General features: G+C 42.9%; 1 protein-coding gene across 1 annotated transcript in view; it reads right to left on the bottom strand.

The window, feature by feature from the left end:
- The window catches only part of Elmo1 (engulfment and cell motility 1), a 418,449-nt gene that overhangs the window by 212,433 nt on the left and 184,435 nt on the right, over positions 1-21,581 (bottom strand). Inside the window, 1 exon segment of the mRNA XM_013036055.1 lies at positions 17,423-17,527. Coding sequence (XP_012891509.1) covers positions 17,423-17,527 — 105 coding nt within the window.

The following is a 21,581-nucleotide window of genomic DNA, read 5'->3' on the forward strand; positions in this document are numbered from 1 at the left end:
ACTGGGTAATGGTGTAGTAATTAAAGCCTGGAGGTTAGTAATCGACCTCAAATTGAACATCCATCCGCCCAAAAGAAATGCTGGCTGCACTTTGATCGAATGCAACAGAAGCCAAATGTAGGCAACACAGCTAGCAACCACAGCCATGCTCTGCTAAGAGAGAGAGGGACCCACCTCCCATCCCCTGTCCCCACATTCCCTATCCCCATGGACATCCTATTGAGTAGAGCAGAGAAAGATGGCAATCAATGACAACAGGGACTGCTTGTGTTCATGCTTTGCACAGGGGCACCAGACCGCCAAAGGGGAACCAGGAACCAGCTGTGTTATGATCTGAAGGTCAGAGGGTAGTAGAGGTCACTGCCCAGCAGACTTTGCCATCAACACAACTGGGCTGCAGGCCTGATGCTAAGGCCCTGACATCAGTCACCCAGCCCAAGGATATGACAGGCAACTGAAGACAGCTCTGTTGGCTTGTTTTGTTTATTTAAGGCAGTGGTCCTCCAGCCTAATCTTGCACTGAAATCCTCTGCAAGGACATTAAAACACAAACTTCCCGGCATCAGTGGCTCACGGCTGTAATCCTAGCTATACTCAGAAGGCTGAAATCTGAAGATCATGGTTCAAAGCCAGTCCAGGCAGGAAAGTATCTGAGACTCTTATCTCCAATTAACCAGCAACAAAAAAGGCCAGAAATGAAGCTATGGCTCAAGTGGTGGAGGGCTAGACTTGAGACAAAAAAACAAAAAACAAACAAAAAAATACCCAGGCCCTGAGTTCAAGCCCCAGGACTGGCATAAAAACAGCAAAAACACAACAAAATCCCACAGACTTCCAGGCCTCACTCACAAAGTTACGCTTCAGTCACTCTGTGATGACCCCAATAGTCTGAAATTCTATCAAGTTCCCAGGTAATATGGATGCTGCTAGCTTAGGATCGACCGTACTTTGGGGGCCACTGACTTGAAGGTATTCCCCTGTCCAATAGAAGGGCTCGTCTATGTCCATCAGCTGAGCTCTCCCTGACTCCATACTCCCACAAGGTGTCAGTGACAAATTCATTCCTTTCATGAATACCTTTATTATTACAGAACAAATAATAAGGTAAAAACAATGGGCATGCAAAAAATAATGTATGTATTTTTTTTGCCATTACTGGAGTTTGAAGTAGGGGCCTGTGAGCTTGCTCAGCTTGCTTGCTTAGCTGACACTCTTCCACTTGAACCAAGTCTCATGGTGGGCTTTATGCCCATGGACTTTTCTTCCCAGGCTGGTTGCAAATCATGATCTACTAGATCCTCAGCCCTTCTGAACAGCCAGGTTTATAGGTCTGAGCCACAGGCACCCAGTTCCAAATGACATTGTGAAGGGCTGACAGTATATTTAGAAGCTGCAGGAGATGGATTTAGAAGGGAGGCAGATTGTTCCTACCTACTTCTTGGAGATGGTGTTTGCATAGTGTTGCATGGTTTACAAGGCAACCTTTTTTGTAGTAAAAGTACCCAGGAGATACCAATTGGATGGTACAGTGTTGGGGCAGGGAGCACCTCACCTCTTGGGGGGTGGGTGGATGGGCAGCCTGGAGTTCAATCTTGAAGGAGAAGTCAAGGTTGCCAGCCTTTCTCCCACAGCATCTTTATTAATATTCCAAACCAGATGAGCGATGGGATGCAATCAAATTAATTGCAACTAGGAAAGGGATGCAGAATGCAGGCAAAGAAACCTCTGTCTGCCTCAGAGCACATCAGCAATGAATCTGAAGATCACAGGACAGGATTTGGCTTCATTCAACATTGCATTACCGAATACAAATGCCTCCAGACTCTTCGCCAGAATGCAAAAACAAGATGAGCTTGCCTCTGTCTGACAATCACCATTGGAGGGAAAACAAAGCTTGACATTTCTCAAGCTGGGGGCCATGCTGAGAACTTGTCACCATGGTGTTCAGAACCAACATGTTAAAGCAAAGTTACCTTCCATATCCACAGTCAGAAAGATGTGTGGATAAAACTTGCTTCATGAAACAAATACCTTCCAGGACAGTGAGGGATGAAATGAATTCCTCTCAGTCAGTTCACTTTCTGCTAGCTGAACTTAGGGATTTAGAATTCACTCTGACTTGGAACAATGGAATCAAGAGGATGGAAAAGTGAGGAGAGAGAGAATTATTTCACTTCATCCTCTTCTGGTCAAATAATAATAAATTAACCATTTCAGAAACATGTTAGGAATATTCCAACTTGCACTTACCAAGGTAGTTACAGGAAGAAAGGTATTCACTAAAACCCAAGTAAGAAAGTTAGCAAGGACACCAACAGCTCATACCTCTCATTTTTACCCTAGTGTGTCAAGAGGCTGAGGTCCAAAGGATCAAAATTCAAAACCAGCCAACCCAGAAACGTCTTCAAGATTCCATCTCCAAAACAACAGTGAAAAAAACTAGGCTGGAGGCATGGCTCATGTGGTAGAGCACCAGCAAGCAAGTGGAGAAAGCTGGAAACAGGAGTTCAAGCCCCAGGATCAGCAAAAAAAAGAAAAAAAAAAAAGAAAGGCAGGGTGAAGCCCAGGCAAGATACAGCCCTCCTCTGCCTCTTCCCCTCTGGCCCTGTCCCAATTTTTATTCATCAGACTCAACTTGAATGTGACTATCTCTGTAAGACCACCTGTAACCCCTGGAAACCTCTGCGGTCCTGAGTCTCTTCCTTTGTCTTCCTCTAGCAGCTTCCACTTTCTGGCTCAAACTGTGGCGAAATGCACCAATTTCTGGTCTGTGAATCTCACAGGAGCACAGATGGGCATGCACCGGTACTTATGTATAAAATCATCTGTGAGCAAATGAATAGGCAGCAGGGAACTCAGTGCTGACTGTCAAGGCACACTGGTGACACCCTGGCATCATCTCTCCTCTTATTTATTTCTCTCTGGAAGCACTAGAATTGGAACTCAGGAGCTCCCACTTGCTAAGCTGGTAAGATACTGCTGAAACCATGCTTCCAGCCCTGCTTTTCCACTGGTGATTTTTGAGAATAGGGCGCCGCTTCTTGCTGGAATATACCTGAGCCACCATCTGCCTGTTTTAGGCTTCCTGTTGTTGCTGGATGACAGGGCCCCGCCACTGTGTCCAGTCTCCCTCCATGGAGATGGAGTCTTATAGACTTTTCTGCACCAGTCAGCCTGGAACCATGATCCTCCAAATCCCAGCCTCCCAAGTAGCTAGGATTGCAGGTGTGAACACTGGTGCCCTGCTAGCATCTTGTTGGATTTCTAGCCTCATTTCTGTTTGTTCAGATACATGTTAGGTAGAGAAAGACCCTATAATCTTCCTATCCTCTGCCATCCACAATCCCCCATCTATGTCACCCCTTGACTATAGCAAAGGGAGAGCATAGGTCAGACTCCCAGACCTCTATCCTAACTATACTCCACTCTAAGGCTGCTGATGCAGAGCCCAACAGGGAACCATCCTCAAAGAAAATGCAAATGGTGCAGGAACACAGCATGGAAATTATCAGCATCTACCACCCGTGGTGCCAGGTGTGCCCTGCAGACAAGGTAGTTGTGCAAGACAAACTCTGGAGTGAGTTCTCACCGGGTCAAAGCCCACATTATAAAGGCCTGTATAGGGAAACAGCACTCACTCCTCTCTGTAGACTCCGAAGCAAAGAACATTCACAGAGCACTGGAAAGCATGAAGCATGTCTTCAGTTGTGCGTTTATGGAAAACACTTGGCAAAGACTTGCTATAAATGCTTCCTGTAAGTGCCCAGAGTGGGAACCTGCAGGAAAAGGCATGTGCTAACAAGCAGACAAGTCCCATAGCCAAAGACTGTCTATATACCACACACCAAGCACATACCCCAATGCTACCATCCCTGCCCCTCAATGGGGGCCCCAGGAATCCAAGTGTGGAGGTCAGGCTTGGGAGTGAGGAGTTAGGGAGTCACAATAACCAAGGGACCTGTCAGGGAGCACAGAGTCTCTACCTGCCAGTGACAAGGATGGGAAAGCCCAGCCCCCCTCATGAATATTGATGAGCACTTCCTTGCCAGGACCAGAAGCCTGGTCCCCTTATGCATGTTGATAAACACTTCTGGGTCCAAGTCCCCTCTCCCAGTTTGTGCGAGCTTACCTGATATACATGCTTCTATTTTTTTAATAAATTTTTTATTTTCTTTAGGTAGTTGTTCAAAGGAGTTGTCATTCAACAGAGCAGTTTATGAATACAATGCCTCGATCAATGTCACCCCTTTTAATAGTCTCACCCACTACTCCCACCCCACCCCTTCCCTCATTTTTCTTAGTGAAGTTTTTGCCATTAAACAAAGCAATATATGTAGACAATGCATCTTGATCTGTGTCACCCCTTCAACATCTTCACCCCCCTTCGACCCACCCCTACCTATACTTTTCTCAGTTCTGCGGCATATATGATGCGCTCTTGCCTGCATTTTACTCATTTCTCCGCCCATTCTTCTACCTCTCTCCTCTTGTCCCTCTCCCCCTTGCAAGTATCCATTTCCTAGTACTCATTTTGTTAGGCTTTGACTTAAGTCTTTCTGTAGAATTATCCTATTAGATTCTACAAATCTCCAGGCTTCACAACCCTTGCTACAGAATAGCAGCAAATAAGTTAAAGAGAAGCTAGCTGTTATGCTATTGTGATCTATTACTAAGATACCTAAAACAAAGGGAAAATATTCTCTAGTATGTATGATTTACATTAAATTCTGAAATCTTGGGTTTTACCAGTGCAGGGGAAAAAGTTAATAAAGGTTAAGGTCAATGTAAAAATAAAAATCAGCAGACAATGTCAAACTCTCTTGGCTGTAGCAGGTATATCTTCCAGTTCTGAAGTGGGAAGCTATTTTTAAGGAATACAACGGGACAGTTGAGAACGCTGCCACCTACATTTTATAATTCCACTCCGAAATTCCTCCTGATTTGGGAAGGAGGTTGCTAATACCGGCTGGCCTCTGGTCACAGAATCCAACTTAAGACTCAAAGTCAGCTGGGGTGTGCTGGAGTATCTGGGGCAGGCCATGTGAGGCACAGCACTGGAGCTGCTAATAATCTGGTTCTCAGGCTGGGGTGGACTGACACCAGGTGGGCTGCTACAAACCGGAAACCTATTTCTGTGGCTTCCCTCTTGGGGTGAACCCTGCCAGGCACAGAGCACCAGGGCTTTCTAACAGGGTCCTGCCACTCTCTGGCGCCAAGCATCCAGAGTATACAAATATGGCGAGGGCCTTCTGCACCTGCTACTGCCCTGAATGCAAAACTACAGCAGTGGTATAAAAGATACTCCCTCCACACACTTATTGGACTTGCAGGGTAGTAAGGGTAATTAGGTTAAAAGAAGAATAGTTTAAAAAATAAATAAAAAGAAAGAAAAGAAAACCAAAACTGTACTAAAACATGAAGTCTACCAGTGGGGAAAAACATCAGAAAGCCTATGACCCTTCTAAATATAAACAAGGAGAGAACAGGGCAGTCTCAGAAGCCCTCACCTCTCAAAGGCAGGGTGGACGCAGGCTTCTACCCTTTCAACTGCTCTGCAACACAGAGCAGAATCAGAGCAGACCAGGGAGAAGCAACAGCAAACCCCACAACGCAGCTCTGCACTCTACAACAGAGGAAGGAAATGCAGGTTTGGAGGCCAATGCCTAATCAATGGCAGCAGAAAGGAGAGGGACTTGTCATAAAGCAGGACTCAATCAACAGTGACTTAGCTAGCATGCCCAGATACAAGAATGGACAAGGTAGATTAAATGCAGAGAACCAAGTGAAACGGGATCATTATAAACTGGGACTGATAACTCACCACAGCATGTAATTCATTATATAGCCAGGTTTGGTCTTGTTCTCAATCATTTCACCATTGATTTAAAGGACAGTAAGGGGGTAATCAAACCCAGGATCTTGCATATGCTAAACACATGCTCTGCTGCTGAAGGATACCCCAAACCCTTCCCACTGTGATTAAAAATTTAAATAAACCCAAGACTCTAGAAAGAGCTAAGTGGAAAATTCTGACCAGTACCAAGAAAGACTAGATCACATCAGGGAACAACTGATTGAAGGGATTTTTTTTTACCTGCTTTAAATTTCAGATAACCCAGTCCAAAACCACAGGAAAACAGGTGGGAGCGGTGGGTGTCAGGTGTTTGCTGACATTCCACACCATATGTCTGTGTGCATGGACTCTGCCTCCTCTCTTCCTCCCTCTCCCCACCCAGGAGAAGAGGAGTCCTCTGAAATAAAACCAACCCCAGCTCTAACAGTGATGTCATCCTGGGGCTGAAGCATTCCATTCAAATCCTAGTCTTTGGAAGTCAGAAACTGTGCCTTCCAGCTCAATTAGTAAATCTGATCACATATATTCACACTCTCAAGGGGTCGCAATTGTTTGGCAGTAACAGCTTGGTTATTCACAATCAACAAAATTAATGCTGCTATTTTTAAAGCATGAAAAAAAAAAACCCTGTACATAAAAACAAGCCTTCAAGCTGTGGACTTTGGTCAAAGAGTGCATAAAAATAAAAGCCTAGGAATAAACTGTTTAGATGAATTATGAGACAAAGAATCATTTTTTTAAGTCCCAGGGTACTTGTTATTCTAAGATAAATCTTGGCTCTCATCACCCAGAAGGAAAATGTCAATCAAATAAAAAAGCTTCCTTTACACGAAGCTGTGTGTTTAACTGGCAACATATAATTTTATTTTTTGAAAAAAAAATCAGAACACGGGCTGCTGAGAGTGTTCCAGGGACAAGGGGAGGGGAGATCTGTCAGCTCCAGAGAACAAAAAAAAAAAAAAAATGACATGCCACTACGCTTTATTCCAATCACTTGCTTCATAGTTAAGTTTAATTACACATTACACGCTGTCCTGTAATTACGCCACTTGGGAAACTGCCAATTTCTCCCTTGAAATGTGAAAAGTTCCCTAATTTACTTTGAAGATTCTGCATCGCCTCCACCATCTCCCTCTCAGTACACTCAGGCTCCCTCGTTCCTGTCTTCTTTGGCACAGGCCTGCTGACCATGAAGGGTCTGCTCGCTGGTCTCACAGGAGTTATGAGAGAGGCTGGGTATGCGCCAAGTTCCAGAAAACAGGTGCAACAAATTTGTACAAGTTCGGAGGAAATTTTTTTAAGTGGTAGTGGGATTCAAATTCAGGGCTTTGTATTTGTTAGGCCCTGTAGCACTGCGCCACCTCCAGCCCTTTTGTGCACTGGTTATTTTTGAGATCCTCTCCCTTTATGTCTAGGCCTACACCTGGACTGCTGTCCTCCTATTTTATGCTTCCTTTTGTAGCTGGGATGATGGATATGTGCTACCACACCCAGCTTTTCCACGGAGATGAGTCTGGCAAGGGTCTGGGAAGGTGGCTCTGTGGTAGAGTACTTGCTTGCCTTGCATGCATGAGGCCCTGGATTTGATTCCTCACAACACATAGGAAGAAAAAAAAGCTGGAAGTAGTGCTATGGCTCAAGTGGTAGAGCACTAGTCTTGAGCTTAAGAGCTGAGGGACAGCACCAGGCCCAGAGTTCAGGCCCATGACCAATAACAATAGCAACAACATAAGATTCTGGCAAATATTTGCCTGTCTGGTCTGAAACTGCAAAATTTTGGAGGATATTTGTTTCTTTAATTTAAATTTTTACAATTAAGATATACATCTCTCCCTTTTCTTCAGTCTCAGGAGATTGGAATTAAAGTCCTTTCTTCTTAGCAAAGGAATAAACATGGAATGCAAGATGAAGGTCCAGTCTCTTAAAGATCTGACAACAAGAGTCAAGAAATAACGTCTCTCCAGTAGCACCTTGTGGACTGGCTGTGAGAACACAGACTAAAATCCTTCAGAGATTCTAGCAAGTGGCAACCCACTCACATTTCACAAATGACCACAGGCCATTTGATACTGATGGCCTCTACCTCCATACTATCCTTGAGTACTAGATTGACTACTAGAAAGCAAGAAGCATAGACAATACAATCAGCAAAGAGGGAGAATACGCCTGCCTTCAAGCAATTCAGATTCCACTGCCTTTTTTTTTTAAAGGAGTAAGTAGAGCAAAATACTTCTGTAGAATCCACCTGATCTGTTTCTATGCCTTCAATATGCCTCTGCAAGGCACTAACAGGCTCAGAACAAGAACCCACCTGGATGTAAAATGCAGCTCTGGTACTTTCTTACTCTGTTTCCTCATCTGTAAAATGGAAATGTCCACGGTGCCAACCACAACAGGGTTTGATGAGATGTGAACTGAGGTGTCCCATCAAAGCTCCCATCACACTCACTGCTGGAATCGTACATAAGCAGACACAAGAGGAAAGGGCTTTCAACTGGAGGTGAATCTCAACAAACAGGACAGAGAGAAGTGTGCATCAGAAGAGGAGGCACAGAGGCTGCCTTATCTCCCTAGATCTGGAAGCCTTGAAGGGAAGATCAGTGTCTGCTAACCACTCAAAGGACAAGAATGGCCCCAAAGAAGGCAGACAGTCTCCTATGTGGTTATGTTACCAGTTTCTGAAGATTTCTGCTACAAGAACCAAGACTGAGCTGTCCCAGACTAGAGTTCACATCTAACAGGTACTTCTCCCCACTAATTTTTAAAGACTGTTGCTAGCTTATAGATTCTGAGGGGGAGAAAAAAATCCATCTTTGTGGTTTGGAAAGAGTGCAGGCATATTTTAAATTTTCATCTGTGGAAAAATGTTAACTAGCTCAAATGAAAGAGCCCTAATGAAACCATTCCAAAACCCTATTTACTTGGCATAGTATAAATATTTGTGTTCCAGTTTATTATATTGTTGGAAACATATATATGCCTTGGCTTACCGCTGCATAAAACCATTGCAATTAATCTTCTTTTTAAAGGCATCCCCCCCCCACTCTCAAGAAGTTGATTCTCTTCCATTACTGTCACCCAAATATTCCAAGTAGGTGAAATGTTGGTCATAAATTATAAGAGAATGAAGTAAGAACTGCAGGGTATATCACCAAATTGTGTACATTAATTAGGTCAATTGTTTCTGTATACCAATTATACCTCAATAAAGAAAGAATCACTGGGTATAAAGAACAAGCTGTTTCCAGGATTTACTTTGCATTTTGCTCCTGGAAGCTTGTAGATTTTATAAATTCTATTGGGCAACAGCTTTGTTGGGTAAGATTTTATAAATCAGTTGGGTAGAGCAGCTTCATTATAAGAACATTTTATTTACGACAGCACCACAGGGAAGGAAGCAGAGAAATGGGGTGGGTCTGCTCTGTTCTCTATTGAGCACTATGTGCTCCAGGATCCAGGCAAGTAGCCTGGCTTGGAACCAGGACACAGGGAAAGGAAGCAAACCCTGAGTGTCTCTGATTACATACAACTTTCAAAGGAGTGAAATATTTGTGCAACATGTGAAATAACTGCAAAGAAGTATGGGACATGGTTTTTATAACTGGTTATAGATCAAATCAAAAAGTTCAAAAAAAGGGGTGGGGCAGTGCTAGCCAGGTGGCTAGCTATTCAGTAGGCTGAGATCTGCAGCTCGAAGTATGAAGCCACTGTGGGGCAGGAAAATCTGTGAGACTCTCCTCTCCAAACACTAGCAAAAAGCCAGAAGTGAAGTATAGCTCAAATGGAAGAGCACCAGACTTGAGTGAAAAAGCTAAGGGAAAATACGTAGGCACTGAGCTCAAGCCCCAGTATGAGCACAAAAAATAAATACAGCTGAAATAAAGAGGCAGGGAGGGGGAGAGAAGGAAGGAAGGAAGGGAGGAAGGAAGGAAGGAAGCAAGGAAACAAGGAAGGAAGCAAAGGAAAGGAACCAGGCACAGATGCCTCACGCCTGTAATCCTAGGTACTCAGGAGGCTGAGATTTGAAGATTACAGTTGGAAGCCAGCCTGGGCAGAAAAGTCCCAAGAAACTCTTATCTCCAATTAATCACTCAAAAACCAGAAGTGGGGCTGTGGATCAAGTGGGAGAGCGCAGCCTTTAGCACAAAGAGGCTCAGGGACAACTCTCAAGCCCTGAGTTCAAGCTCCACAACTGACAAGAAAAGAGAATTGAGAAAGAAAGAAATGAAGAATGGCTACAATTTTTTTTGAGGGGGGGTCCAGTTGTGGGGCCTGAACTCTGGGCCTGGGCGCTCGCTGTCCCTCAGCTCTTCAGCTCAAGGCTAGCGCTCTACCACTTGAGCCACAGCGCCACTTCCAGCTTTTTTCTTTTTGCTTATGTGGTGCTGAGGAATCAAACCCAGGGCCTCAGGCATGCAAGGCAAGCGCTCTACCACTGAGCCACCTTCCCAGCCCCTACAAATTTTTTAAATAAACCTAATTATTGTTTTTTCTCTTTGCTTTTTCTATTTCTGCTACTTAAGAACCACAGCCTGTCTTTACTGATTCACTAGGCCTTGGTAAGTGCTGGATAATATTTTCTGAATGAGTCAATGAATGAATGATTTTGCATGCCACAGAGACTTTTCTTCCTTTAGTTAAAAGCTTTTTATAGCACCGAAGAAGATGGACTATTTTTGTTTGCCGAGTACTGCTTTTTCTCTTCTGACAAAGCAATAATAGAAACATCTCATCTATATGCATTTGACTTTTATTGTGGCACATTAAAAGTTTATTTGATTTTTTTAAGGGTCTGAGTTTAACACACAGCATGCTTCTGTCTGGCTGTGATGTCAAGAGGGGAACCGAAGATGAATGACAATGGCTCTGAATGTCTCAATTCCTTCCGAGTCTCACTTATCAGGTCTCTAGTCTTAAAAGAATGCTTGATAAGAAATGTACTCATTACCTTGCTCATGTAACTATAACCCCTCTGTACAGTATTTTCACAATAAAAAACTTATTAAAAAGAAAAAGAAAGACATCTCCTAAAATCTAGAAAGCTCTGCATTGGGCTCAGTGATTCCTTCAACTGTTTGGTTGTCAATCAAGTATTTGATAATATGGTGATACAGAGGAAAAGTGACAGCCTCGGTTGTCAGAGGATTTCTAATCTAATAAAGACAGGTGGATGCTGTATAAGAGAAGAAATATGAAGTAATAAAAGAGAAGGAACAGGAAATCTCTCTCCTTATAGAAATTGTTTCCTGACTAGACTGACTTTAGGAAAGTCATAACCAAACACAGCTACTTGTGAGTGATCTATTCATTCTCCTGACCCTGACCCTTTCCCTTACTGTCCAGAGGGTTAGAACTAGTATGCCCATCACATTCCAAGTCCAGGGACAAAAGGCCACAAAATTTTGAATAACCTGAGATTGACACCCAAAAGTGGGAACTCCCATTCCATTCCTCTGCTGGCTGGTGACCCAGTGGAACTCTGCATTTGTCCACATCTCAGCTCCTAAGTGTATCGAAGAATGATTTATGGGTAACCCTCATCTCCTAGAGATTTCTGGAAAACTGAGGGTTCATTTCCTCTGCTCAGATGGGAAGATGAAGATCAGCATGAAGAACTGCTTCATCGTGCCCCACCCTTTCAGTGAAGTACATCCATTTTCCTAAGCATTGTCTACTCTCCCTGATTGTTCTACCCCAGCCATGACATCAAGGCACATGGGAGCCTGGATGACATTCATTCCTGCTTTGTGGCTGAATCCTGACTCCCACAATGGCCAAAAACCACATCACTTGAGTTTCTTGGCAATGCCTAGTTGATAACTAAATACACCAAGACCAAAAGTCTAAGTCCTAAAATTTTGTTTCCAATGGAATCAGTAAGCTCTTTCTTGCAAGGCACTGAGAATTGGGATTTCAAGGCAGCGGCAGTGAAGGAAAGTAAACCCAACATCCACAAGAAGTTTAGTTCATCCACTACCTGTCTCTGAACTACTGAGAGCAAGATAAGGGAAGTGAGAGGCATGCCTGCCCTCTGCTTGTCTCCCCTGCAGAGACCTCTGCCTCCTGTCTCTCCTCCACCTACTACTGCTCCCTTGTTGGGGAGGGATGTGGAATGGACCATGTCTACAAATCTTCTGAGCAATTATACTCAGACTAAATAACACTCAGAAGACAGAAGCCATGTGACGCCTCAAGATTTTACTCTACGCACAGTGGGATGTGCAGATCTGCAGTTCATCCTCATGATCTGTACCTGTACCTCTCCAGGTGTGGGGTAATTCAATTATATCCACCACTTCCCTGACATATACAGTTCCAAAAGCATATTCAGATCTTACACAAGAACACAAGCCATGGGTCAAGAAATGCATGTGCTAATACATATAGATATATACATATTTATATACATATATATATATATATTCTTTTATAACGGTTAGTTGGAACAGATTTTTGGGGTGATCAAAACACCAACAAGAAAAAACCTCCAAGAGATCATTTAGATAAAGCTGAAGAAATCCTTTCCTTGCTTAATTAGCAAGAAATTATTGTAAGTCCCCATGTGGTAGTCACTGAGCCATGGGCTAGGAATAGTGATGAGCTTAAGGGCTAGCTCACACAGCATTTAATCTATTAGAGGTGGCAGAGGTAAATACACTTAAAGCTATAAATGGTTACAAGAATTAAAGTCTAAGTGTGTTCTGGGTCCAAAGACAGTTGATAAAGTCACCCAGGTAGAGAGTCAGGAAGTCTCTGCAGAGAGGAGAGATTTGCCCCGGCAAGCAGGGGCAAAAGGAGTGACATAAAACAGGAGGGGTTGGGACCTACCTGTTGTGGATGGCCTGCATTCTGCAAACAGTTGGCATGATGGCAGTAAGGAGGATGAGGAGGAAACCCCAAGAGATAAAGGCACAGAGATGGGTGGGGGCCCCAAGGGGGTCACTGAGGCACTCTGGGGTATTTTATTATTATTATTACTATTACTATCTTTAAGTAGATGAACAAAGGGACTTCAATTTAACCAATAGTCATGTTTATGAGTATAATGCATCTTGATCACGGTCACCCTTTCCCTATTTCTCCCATCTTTCCCAATCCCATCCATTCCCTCAAGTCACCTGGCCCTCTTTTCCCACATATACATTGAGTATTATGACTGTATTCGTTCTTCTCTCTATTCACTTGGCCTCCTTGATTTTACCTTCTGGCAACACATTTTACCTACCTGGTATTCATTTTGTTTAACTTTAAGTTTGTTGTTCAGAGGAGTTACACTATGGAAGTCCTCCCTGGTGTATACCATCCTTTAGTTTGTTTCTTGGTGTAGATATGCATATTGCCCTGTATAGGTTTTATATATGTTTATAATTTAGATCTGATTTCTAGGTATGAGAATACATGTCCCTTTGACTCTCGAGACCTAACTTACTTCACTTAATATAATCTTTTACAGGCCCATTATTACCATTCAAATGATTTAATATTATATTTCTTGATGGATGAGTAAAATTCCATCATGTGTTTATATATGTATAGTTACATATGTATCTGAACATATATATGTAAATAAACACACTTGTGTGTGTATCTGTGTGTCTGTGTATATCACATTTTCTTGACCCGTTCATCCACTGAAGGGCATCTGGGCTGTTTCCAAAACTGGGCTCTTGTGAATACTGCAGAAATGAACATGGACAGGGTGGTATAGCTAGATCAAAGGATAGTTCTTTACTTAGTCTTTTGAGGTATCTCCACATTGATTTCCATAGTGGTTGCACTGATTTACAGTAGAAAAAAAGTATTGTGAACAAGTTTGGAAAGATCACATCAGTAGCTGTCTTAGAAGGTGATTTGAATACACCAGACCTCCACAGGGAAACCATTAATGTAAAATACAACCACATGGTTGACAGATTAGGGGAAATGAAATTGTTTCAGGACTTGGGACACAGAGAAGGTAGCATGTCTCTGGGTTGGAATTCTGCTGCCTGGATCTTACTGTCCTTTGCATAGATATATCCAAACAAATGACCAAACACACACACACACACACACACACACACACACACACACTTGGATACTCCAAATGACAAAGTGATGTCAGCATTCCCTAATGCATTAATGACACCACTATCCCACCATTCCCCAAAGCCAGAAATCTACTTCCTCAAAGACAGTTCTAACCAAACTGTCTCTTTCCTCCCCCAACTACTTTCCTGGTCCTCTAATATATCCTAAATTTTTATTTTTTGCTTCTGATCTTGATTTTCTAAGATAGAGTGATTTTTTTTCTCTAAAAATTGCTTCTGTCATCTTTACTTAAAACACTTCATAAACTGGGTACCAATGACTCTTGCCTGTAATCCTAGCTACTCTAGGAGGTATAGATCTGAGGATTAAGATTGAAAGCCAACCCAGGCAGGAAATTGTATGAGACTCTTTTCTCTAATTAACTAGCAAAACACCAGAAGTGGAGAGGTGAGTTCAAGCCCCAGTATCACCACAAAAAAAAAGAAAAGAAAAAGAAAAAAATCAGAACTACTTCACAGTGTTTAGGCTCAAACAAGCACTTCACCAGGCTTCAAATGTCCCTAATGAACTATCCCACAGTTGCTCCTCAAGCCATGTTCATATGGGCCACTCCATCTTAGCTATGCTGCACAGATTGGCTCTGAACAAAGCCCACACAGTTCCCACCACTTGGAGCCTCCAAGCTCCCCTCCCCCTTCATCTGTTTAACTAGAACTACCCAGTGGTAATAAGCCTGTCTCCACTTCCTCCTAAAAATTTTCCTATTGTGATCCCATATCCATGTCCACTATCTCCATCCCCAGCCTACCCAGTGCTGAGGATACTGCTGAACACTTGCTGTTTCACCCCACACTACCCTACCTGTGCCCAGCCCGACCATCTCTAGACAGCAGTTAGTACCAACCTGGTCCCCTAGGTGCCCCCATCACCTAGCTGATTGCTGGCAATGATAATTACCATACTCAGGTAACATGCACAGTGTGAACAAGTCCACAGCTAGACTCCTTGAGTCGAGTGTATCTGATGGGCTGAGGAAGAGAGAGCTACTAGAGAGCAAGTAACAGTCCAGCTGAGAAGCAAGACATACAGATCAAAAGACTGGCATGTGCTTGAATGTGCATGAGTATGCACACACATGCATGTGCATTATGTCTCCATAAATGTGTACATGTGTAGGTATTGCCTGCATGTTCTTGCGTGCATCTTTGTGAGTGGATGCATGAGTGTGTGTGTGTGTGTGTGTGTGTGTGTGTGTGTGTGTGTGTGTGTGTGTGTGTGTGTTAGAATTTCTTTTCAGAAAACCTTAACCATAAATTTGGCTGGCAGAGAAAGTGGATGGTGAGCCGACATTTGGCTACAGAATAAGTATTTATCAAATGAAAGATATAAATAAACAAGCAACTGCATCCACAGAGGAGATTTACCTTCTCAAAATGTAAAACTTACCAAATAAACCCCGCTTTATGTTTCAAAAGAAGACATCCAGCTCGTAGATCACAATGTAACAAGCTATGCAGCACTACAATCTTTACCCTGTGCTACTAGCACTCCATCACTATAAATGTCTCTCTGCAAAGTCAGCAGCCAGAAACCTGCCAGGCAGACAGCCTTGGGCCTCGATCCGCTTACCTAAGTAGCTTTAACTTCCCACTTACTAGTTAATTCCCAGTCACAAGGGGCGTTGGACACACGGGGAAAGGACACTTGAGAGAAATGAAAGCCTTCCATCTTTGGCACACAAATTGCCATCACTAAACACCACTGCACAGGGGTGAGCAGGCCAGCCTCTCCCTCACACACAGGTGTGTCTCCTAAGGCCTGGTCACATGCAAAGTTCCTTTACGTTGCCATGATACTCACTTGACTTACAACCATTTGGAGAATGGCATTCAAGATAGGCTTAAGACATGAAATGACTTTTCAGGAGACGTGTTTTTTATGCCACAAACAATACAGTCAGCATCAATAAGCTCTAATTTTAGAGACATTCATTCCCACCCATTAATCAGTTGACAGCAAACTCAATTTCTGCTTGGCTTCTACTGTTCACGCTCAAGTCTCCAAGGCAATAGACCACATGGTATCCCCAAAATACTAATTGGCTTACCAGGAAAGCAGATTATATTCCTAGAAAATGTGTAGGTAATACAGACATACATATGTAAGACAAATCAGAGCAATACCAACAAAACTGTTTTCTGAAGGAGAGCTGCATTTCTGACCGTGCAAATGACTGTAATCCTCCAATCTACTTAGATGACAAATAATAATTCAGAATAGACCAAAGCTGCTTGGTATAGAAAAGTCATACAAACTTGACATATCCTTCTCTCCAGACAGGGCCTGGAGTTATGGTCTGCCTTTATTCCAGGGGACACTGCAGGGTGGTCCCCTGTATTACAGATTGTAACCATTAATTCCCTGCTAGACATGGTACCCCCCCAAAAAAAATAATGCCCACCAAGTTTCAAACATGCCACTGGGGAAATGTGGTCCTAGCTTCAAGCCTTCAAGTCTCCCAATATTCCAGACAAGAGGAATTGCCCAGGTTGAGGCAATGAGTCAGGGACAGTTCAAGTCTTAAACTTTGATCTCTAGGAAGCCAGTACCACAAAGAACCGAGCAGGAGACAATGACGGAGTTCATGCTGGAATGATCAAATCTGATTTTGAGCTCAGATTCCAATTTGGGGGCAATGCATTCATCAAATGCTTCCTACATAATTATGAGGGTAGCTCGTCCATGAGGCAGTGCCCTTGTTCCATCTGTGTATCCCCCTCCCGGATCTCACTCGGATCCATTCTGCATCCTGGCTCTTCTCCCAGAAGGCAGAGAAGAGGCAGCATCTTGAATCTCAGGCTCCCAGCTGTGCCACCTGCTGGACAAGCCTTCTATGTCACTGGCACCTGAGGCTCCACCCACTCACGCTTTGCCCTCCCCACAGGGGGCCACCCAGTCATAGGAAGGATCTGCTATTTCACAGGAGCAGCAATGGCCTCCCCTTTCTCCTGCCCCACACCGGTAAGACAACTTGGTCAGTGGAGCGTGACTACTCTGCTAGGAAATATGGGAAGTTTCTCTCGTCCCACCTCTCCCATTTTCCTCTTGCTTTTTATTTACTTGGTTGCATTTTTAGCATGAGACATAGAAGAATACATCATGCTAGAAAGAACTGGAGCCTTCTTTCTAACTTTAATATGTCTAAAGAGCTCTCCATGAAATCCAAGGTTGTGCACATTTTTGGTAAACACTTCGTTTCTTTTCCTGGTTATTTAAAATGTCTTTTTTCTTCATAACTCAATAGCAATCTACCTAAAAGATTTTCCTGATATCAACAAAATTTTCTAAACATCACTGAAGGGAGAAATCCAAAAGTTTAAAAAAATCCCTATTACATACTACCAGATCAATTATGGTAAATTTATATTTTTTTTAGTTGGATGGGGGCAAAAACTCTGGAGTTGCACATCTAAAGCAAGTACCTCTGTACCTGTAGGTGTGAGATTAGAACTCTAGCAGGAAGCAGGGCTTGCTTACCCGAATATACGCATCTTGGTGATGTTTGGCGAAGTACAGCATGTTGTCAAGAGCCAGCATCCCAGGAGGAGTCTGGGTGAAGTCCATGGCAGGGTTGACATGATGCTGCAATAAAAATCAAGTACTAGGTGAGGTTAATTCTTCAGCAGACTTTGCCAGTCACAGCAGGGGGGAAGACAGTGGAGGTGCACCTTGCCCACCTCAAGACTGAAGGTTAAGTCCCCAATGACCAACTATGTCAACCTATTGGGATTGGCAGAGGAACTTCTTCAAGCTCTGTGGGCTCAGCTAAATCACTTTTTATAACCCAGGGCTGGAAACCCAGTTAAAGATGGAAACACAGGATCATCCTTAGTCATGTCACATTTCAAGGAAACGAAAATAACACGCAAGTTCAATCTTTGGCAGTTGCATTGAAGTGAAGCCAGTGGCACAGGGCGAGAAATATCTGGGCTGGAGTGACTTTGCATCTATTTCAGGAGCTGACTGAAGGGAGCCATTACTCCCGGATCTGACCCATCCTCAAGCTTATGCATGAAGGTAGGTCTGGCCACGCCTATCCATCGGCTTTGTAAACTGTCTTGGAGACACAGTCCCCAGGCCTCTACAGGCGCTGGGCTCATGTCTGACCTGTGTAGTCTGCTGACACTAGCATGTTTCTGAGGATTGTGTCTGGCATGATGGACTCCACATATGGCCCAATGTTACCAATGTGCCTAACCAAAGAGCAGGCCTGGCTCAGACAAATTTTTGTGTATGCATGACATTAATTGATCAATGAACACTATGACAGCTCTTCAGGCAACAAACAGCTCTCTGCCTGGACACATCAAAACCAGTCACACCAAACACTGCCCTGAAAATGCAGATCTGAACAGTGAATGATTGAGAGGAAGTCATGTTTTCCATTTTTTTTCCTGTTGAACACATGAAAAGAACATCTAAGTGGGGTGCTGTGGTATATTCCTGTAAGCCCAGCATGTGGGAGACTGAGGCAGACGGATGGGGAGCTCCATATCATGACAACCTGTGCCAGCAGAACAAAGGCTGAGGATGTAGCTTAGTGGTAGAAGAGTTTGCCTAGCATGCCCAAGGCACTGGTTCAATTCTCAGTGTTGCACAGAGTCAAAGGCAATTTGCTGTTGAGGACCGTAGGCAGAAATGCTACACATTTTTTCAATTTTATTTTCTTGTACAGATGCTGTACAGAGGGGTTAGTTATATGAGTAAGGCAATGAGTACATTTCTTGTTGAGCATTGTTACCCCCTCCCTTGTTGTTCTCCCACTATCCCTTCCCTCTCCCAACTCCCTCACTCCTCCCCTCCCCCCAAAGTTGTAAAGTTCATTTCCAATATACTGTATTGTGGTTATCATGGTTGCAATGGGTCATCCTGTGTCCTTGTTTCAGTGTTTTATCATATTGGACTTGTACCTAAGTTTGCTGAATTTATCTAGTAGTTCTAACCATTTATTTTGTGACATCATTAGGATTTTCCTATACATAAAAGTGAATCATCTACAAATAACTTGACTTCCTTCTTGACTGTCATTTCTTTCTTTTGTCTAATTGCTCTAACTTGTCATTCTAGCTCTATGCTGAATGGGAGCTGGGGGTGGGGAGGTATTGAATTTCACTACAAAAATAACAGCCATGTGAGATTAAGCATGTGTTAATTAAGTAGATTTAACTATTCCACAATGTTTATTTATTTCAACATATACTATACATGAGAAAATCACACATGATATTTGTCAGTGTAAAAATATTTTTAAACTGTTCAACGATTATTAATGACAACTGCTTTCACCTCACAATCTGGAAAACTTGCATATTTTCATTTTGACTATTACATTTTCAATAATCACTTTGAGTTCTTCTCCCTCCTTTCCTCCCTCCCCACCTCCTTTTCTTTATGCTGGGATAAATTCTAGTCTAACAGCATTTTTTTTCTTATTTGTGTACAGGACGGCCTTCTTATATAAGGTTCAAACCACCCACACTTTGCTATATTGTTAAAGTGTACACCTAAACTATTTTCCTAAAGCTGATTTGAAAACTTGCTTATGAGCTGATAAATGACCGCTCCAGGCTACAGTTCCTGCTTCAAAACCACTCAAGTTCACCACTTCCATCCAGCACCAATGTACTGAGTCAAATATGTTACATTTTAACATTTCCTCCTCAATCATTTATTAAAATGTTGGAAAGTTTTTAGAATACTAAAATACTATGACCAATGAGAGAGAGAAGGAGAGAGAGAGAGAGAGCATAAATCATACGGTGTGTCACATACAGTGTGTCACACTGTGGTTCAGCTGGGTTTGACATGCCTCATTCACTGTGGTGAAGGACCAACTCCTATACTATAGCGGTAACAGGGGAAACAATATCCATTATTGGAAATGGACAACCAGAGAATTCACCACAAGAGCCATTTGTACTTAAATGATCTCCTAGGCAGAGTGATTTAGTAGAGTTTAGAGGAATTTCTCCCATTGTATACACTGGTACTTGGAGGCATGAGATTTTCATGAACCTCAGTGACACAGAAAAGTTGCCTTTCTGAGGGCTTCCATTGCAGAGAACCTGACATGTGTGAAGTCTCAGGATAACGCAGCCACCTGGTCCTCTTGTGGTATCCACATGACTGACGAGGAAACCAAGTTCACCAGCTCCCGGCCCTCCCTACTTGTCTGTGAACAAGTACACAGGACTTCTGTAGACACTGCATTTCAACCATCCATCTCCTGTCCCTACTTTTCCCCTTCCTACCAGTATGACAAGCCAGATGCATTTATTTTATTTTGGCACTGCCAACATTGGACTCTCATAGACCGACAAAAGTTTATTTGACATCAGCTAATCAATACGAGCCATCCCAAAGCACAGGCCAGCCAGTAAAGGAAAGGGCGTCAGACATAAAAGAGAAAACCGTGACATTTATTTCAGACCTACTGCTAGTATCGATTTATCAATGTAATCCCAAAATAAATACACAAGGAAATGAGAGGAGAAAAATTAATTTCTTTGAATCCAATTCCAATAACTCCCTTAAACACTAGGTAGATGAAGATGACCATGTAAAATCCCCATGGCTCAGCCATCATCAAACTTGTTTGAGTTTAGCATTCACAATCCCAGTGAAGATACCTTGCATCAATCACACCCATCCTTGGGCACCTGGGTGATCAAAGAAGTTACAACTGTTCTCCAAAGATCCTTCCAGTTAAAAACCAACATAGCCACAGGACTGTAAACATTCACATACAGCAAGACCAAAGGAGGATATTCTTAGGGGAGAGGAACTCAAAGGCACAATGCCTATGTATATCTGATCATATAAAATCATATTTATCGATGTGACCTCTAGAAAATGGAAACAAGAGGTATTTTGTTGCTTTTTTGTTTTCTTTTCTTTTTGTCTTGTTTCTTCATTTGGGAGGGTAAGTGGAGAGTACAGAAACAGAGGGACAAAAGGTGAACAAATGGGGCAGTGGTACTCACTAGACACTATGTTAAAAATGAACTATACAACCTATGGATGGGGATGGAAGGGAAAAACTGGGAAAGAGCAAAGGAAGGGGTGACAATGTCCAAAAAGAAATGTACTTATCACCTGACCCATGTAACTGTAACCCATCTGTCCATCACCTTTATGGTAACAATTTTCAAAAAGGAGGAAAAAGAAAACCATAGTGCAGTGCCCTAGGATCTGTGGAGAAATGGATCCAGGATCCTGCATACGTTATCAAAATCTCATGATGCTCAAGTGCCTTCTCTATAATAGCAAAGCATCTGCACACATCCTCCACATACTTTACTTTTTATTCTTAATTATCTTTAAGAAGTTGTAGCAAGGGGTTGCAATTCCACCATGTTCTCTACACCTTTGCTAGATTCCCAATGGATGTCCAATATAACATGAGTGCTGTGTAGGTAGCTGTTATCCTGTACAGTTGAAGGAATGAATGATGGCAAGCAAAGAACCTGTACACCTTCAGTCCAGATGGAATTCCTTTCAAATACTTTTCAATCCCTAGCTGGTTGAATCTGTGGTTGAGAAACCCACAGATGCAGAAGGCCCCTTTTAATTGATGTGTAAGGTCCTCATCCTCAAGTTAGTAAGTGGAGCTACTAAAATTGTGTCTATGATGTGG

This window comes from Dipodomys ordii, unplaced genomic scaffold (genome assembly GCF_000151885.1).
Source record: "Dipodomys ordii isolate 6190 unplaced genomic scaffold, Dord_2.0 Scaffold245, whole genome shotgun sequence".
In the NCBI taxonomy this organism is placed as follows: domain Eukaryota; kingdom Metazoa; phylum Chordata; class Mammalia; order Rodentia; family Heteromyidae; genus Dipodomys; species Dipodomys ordii.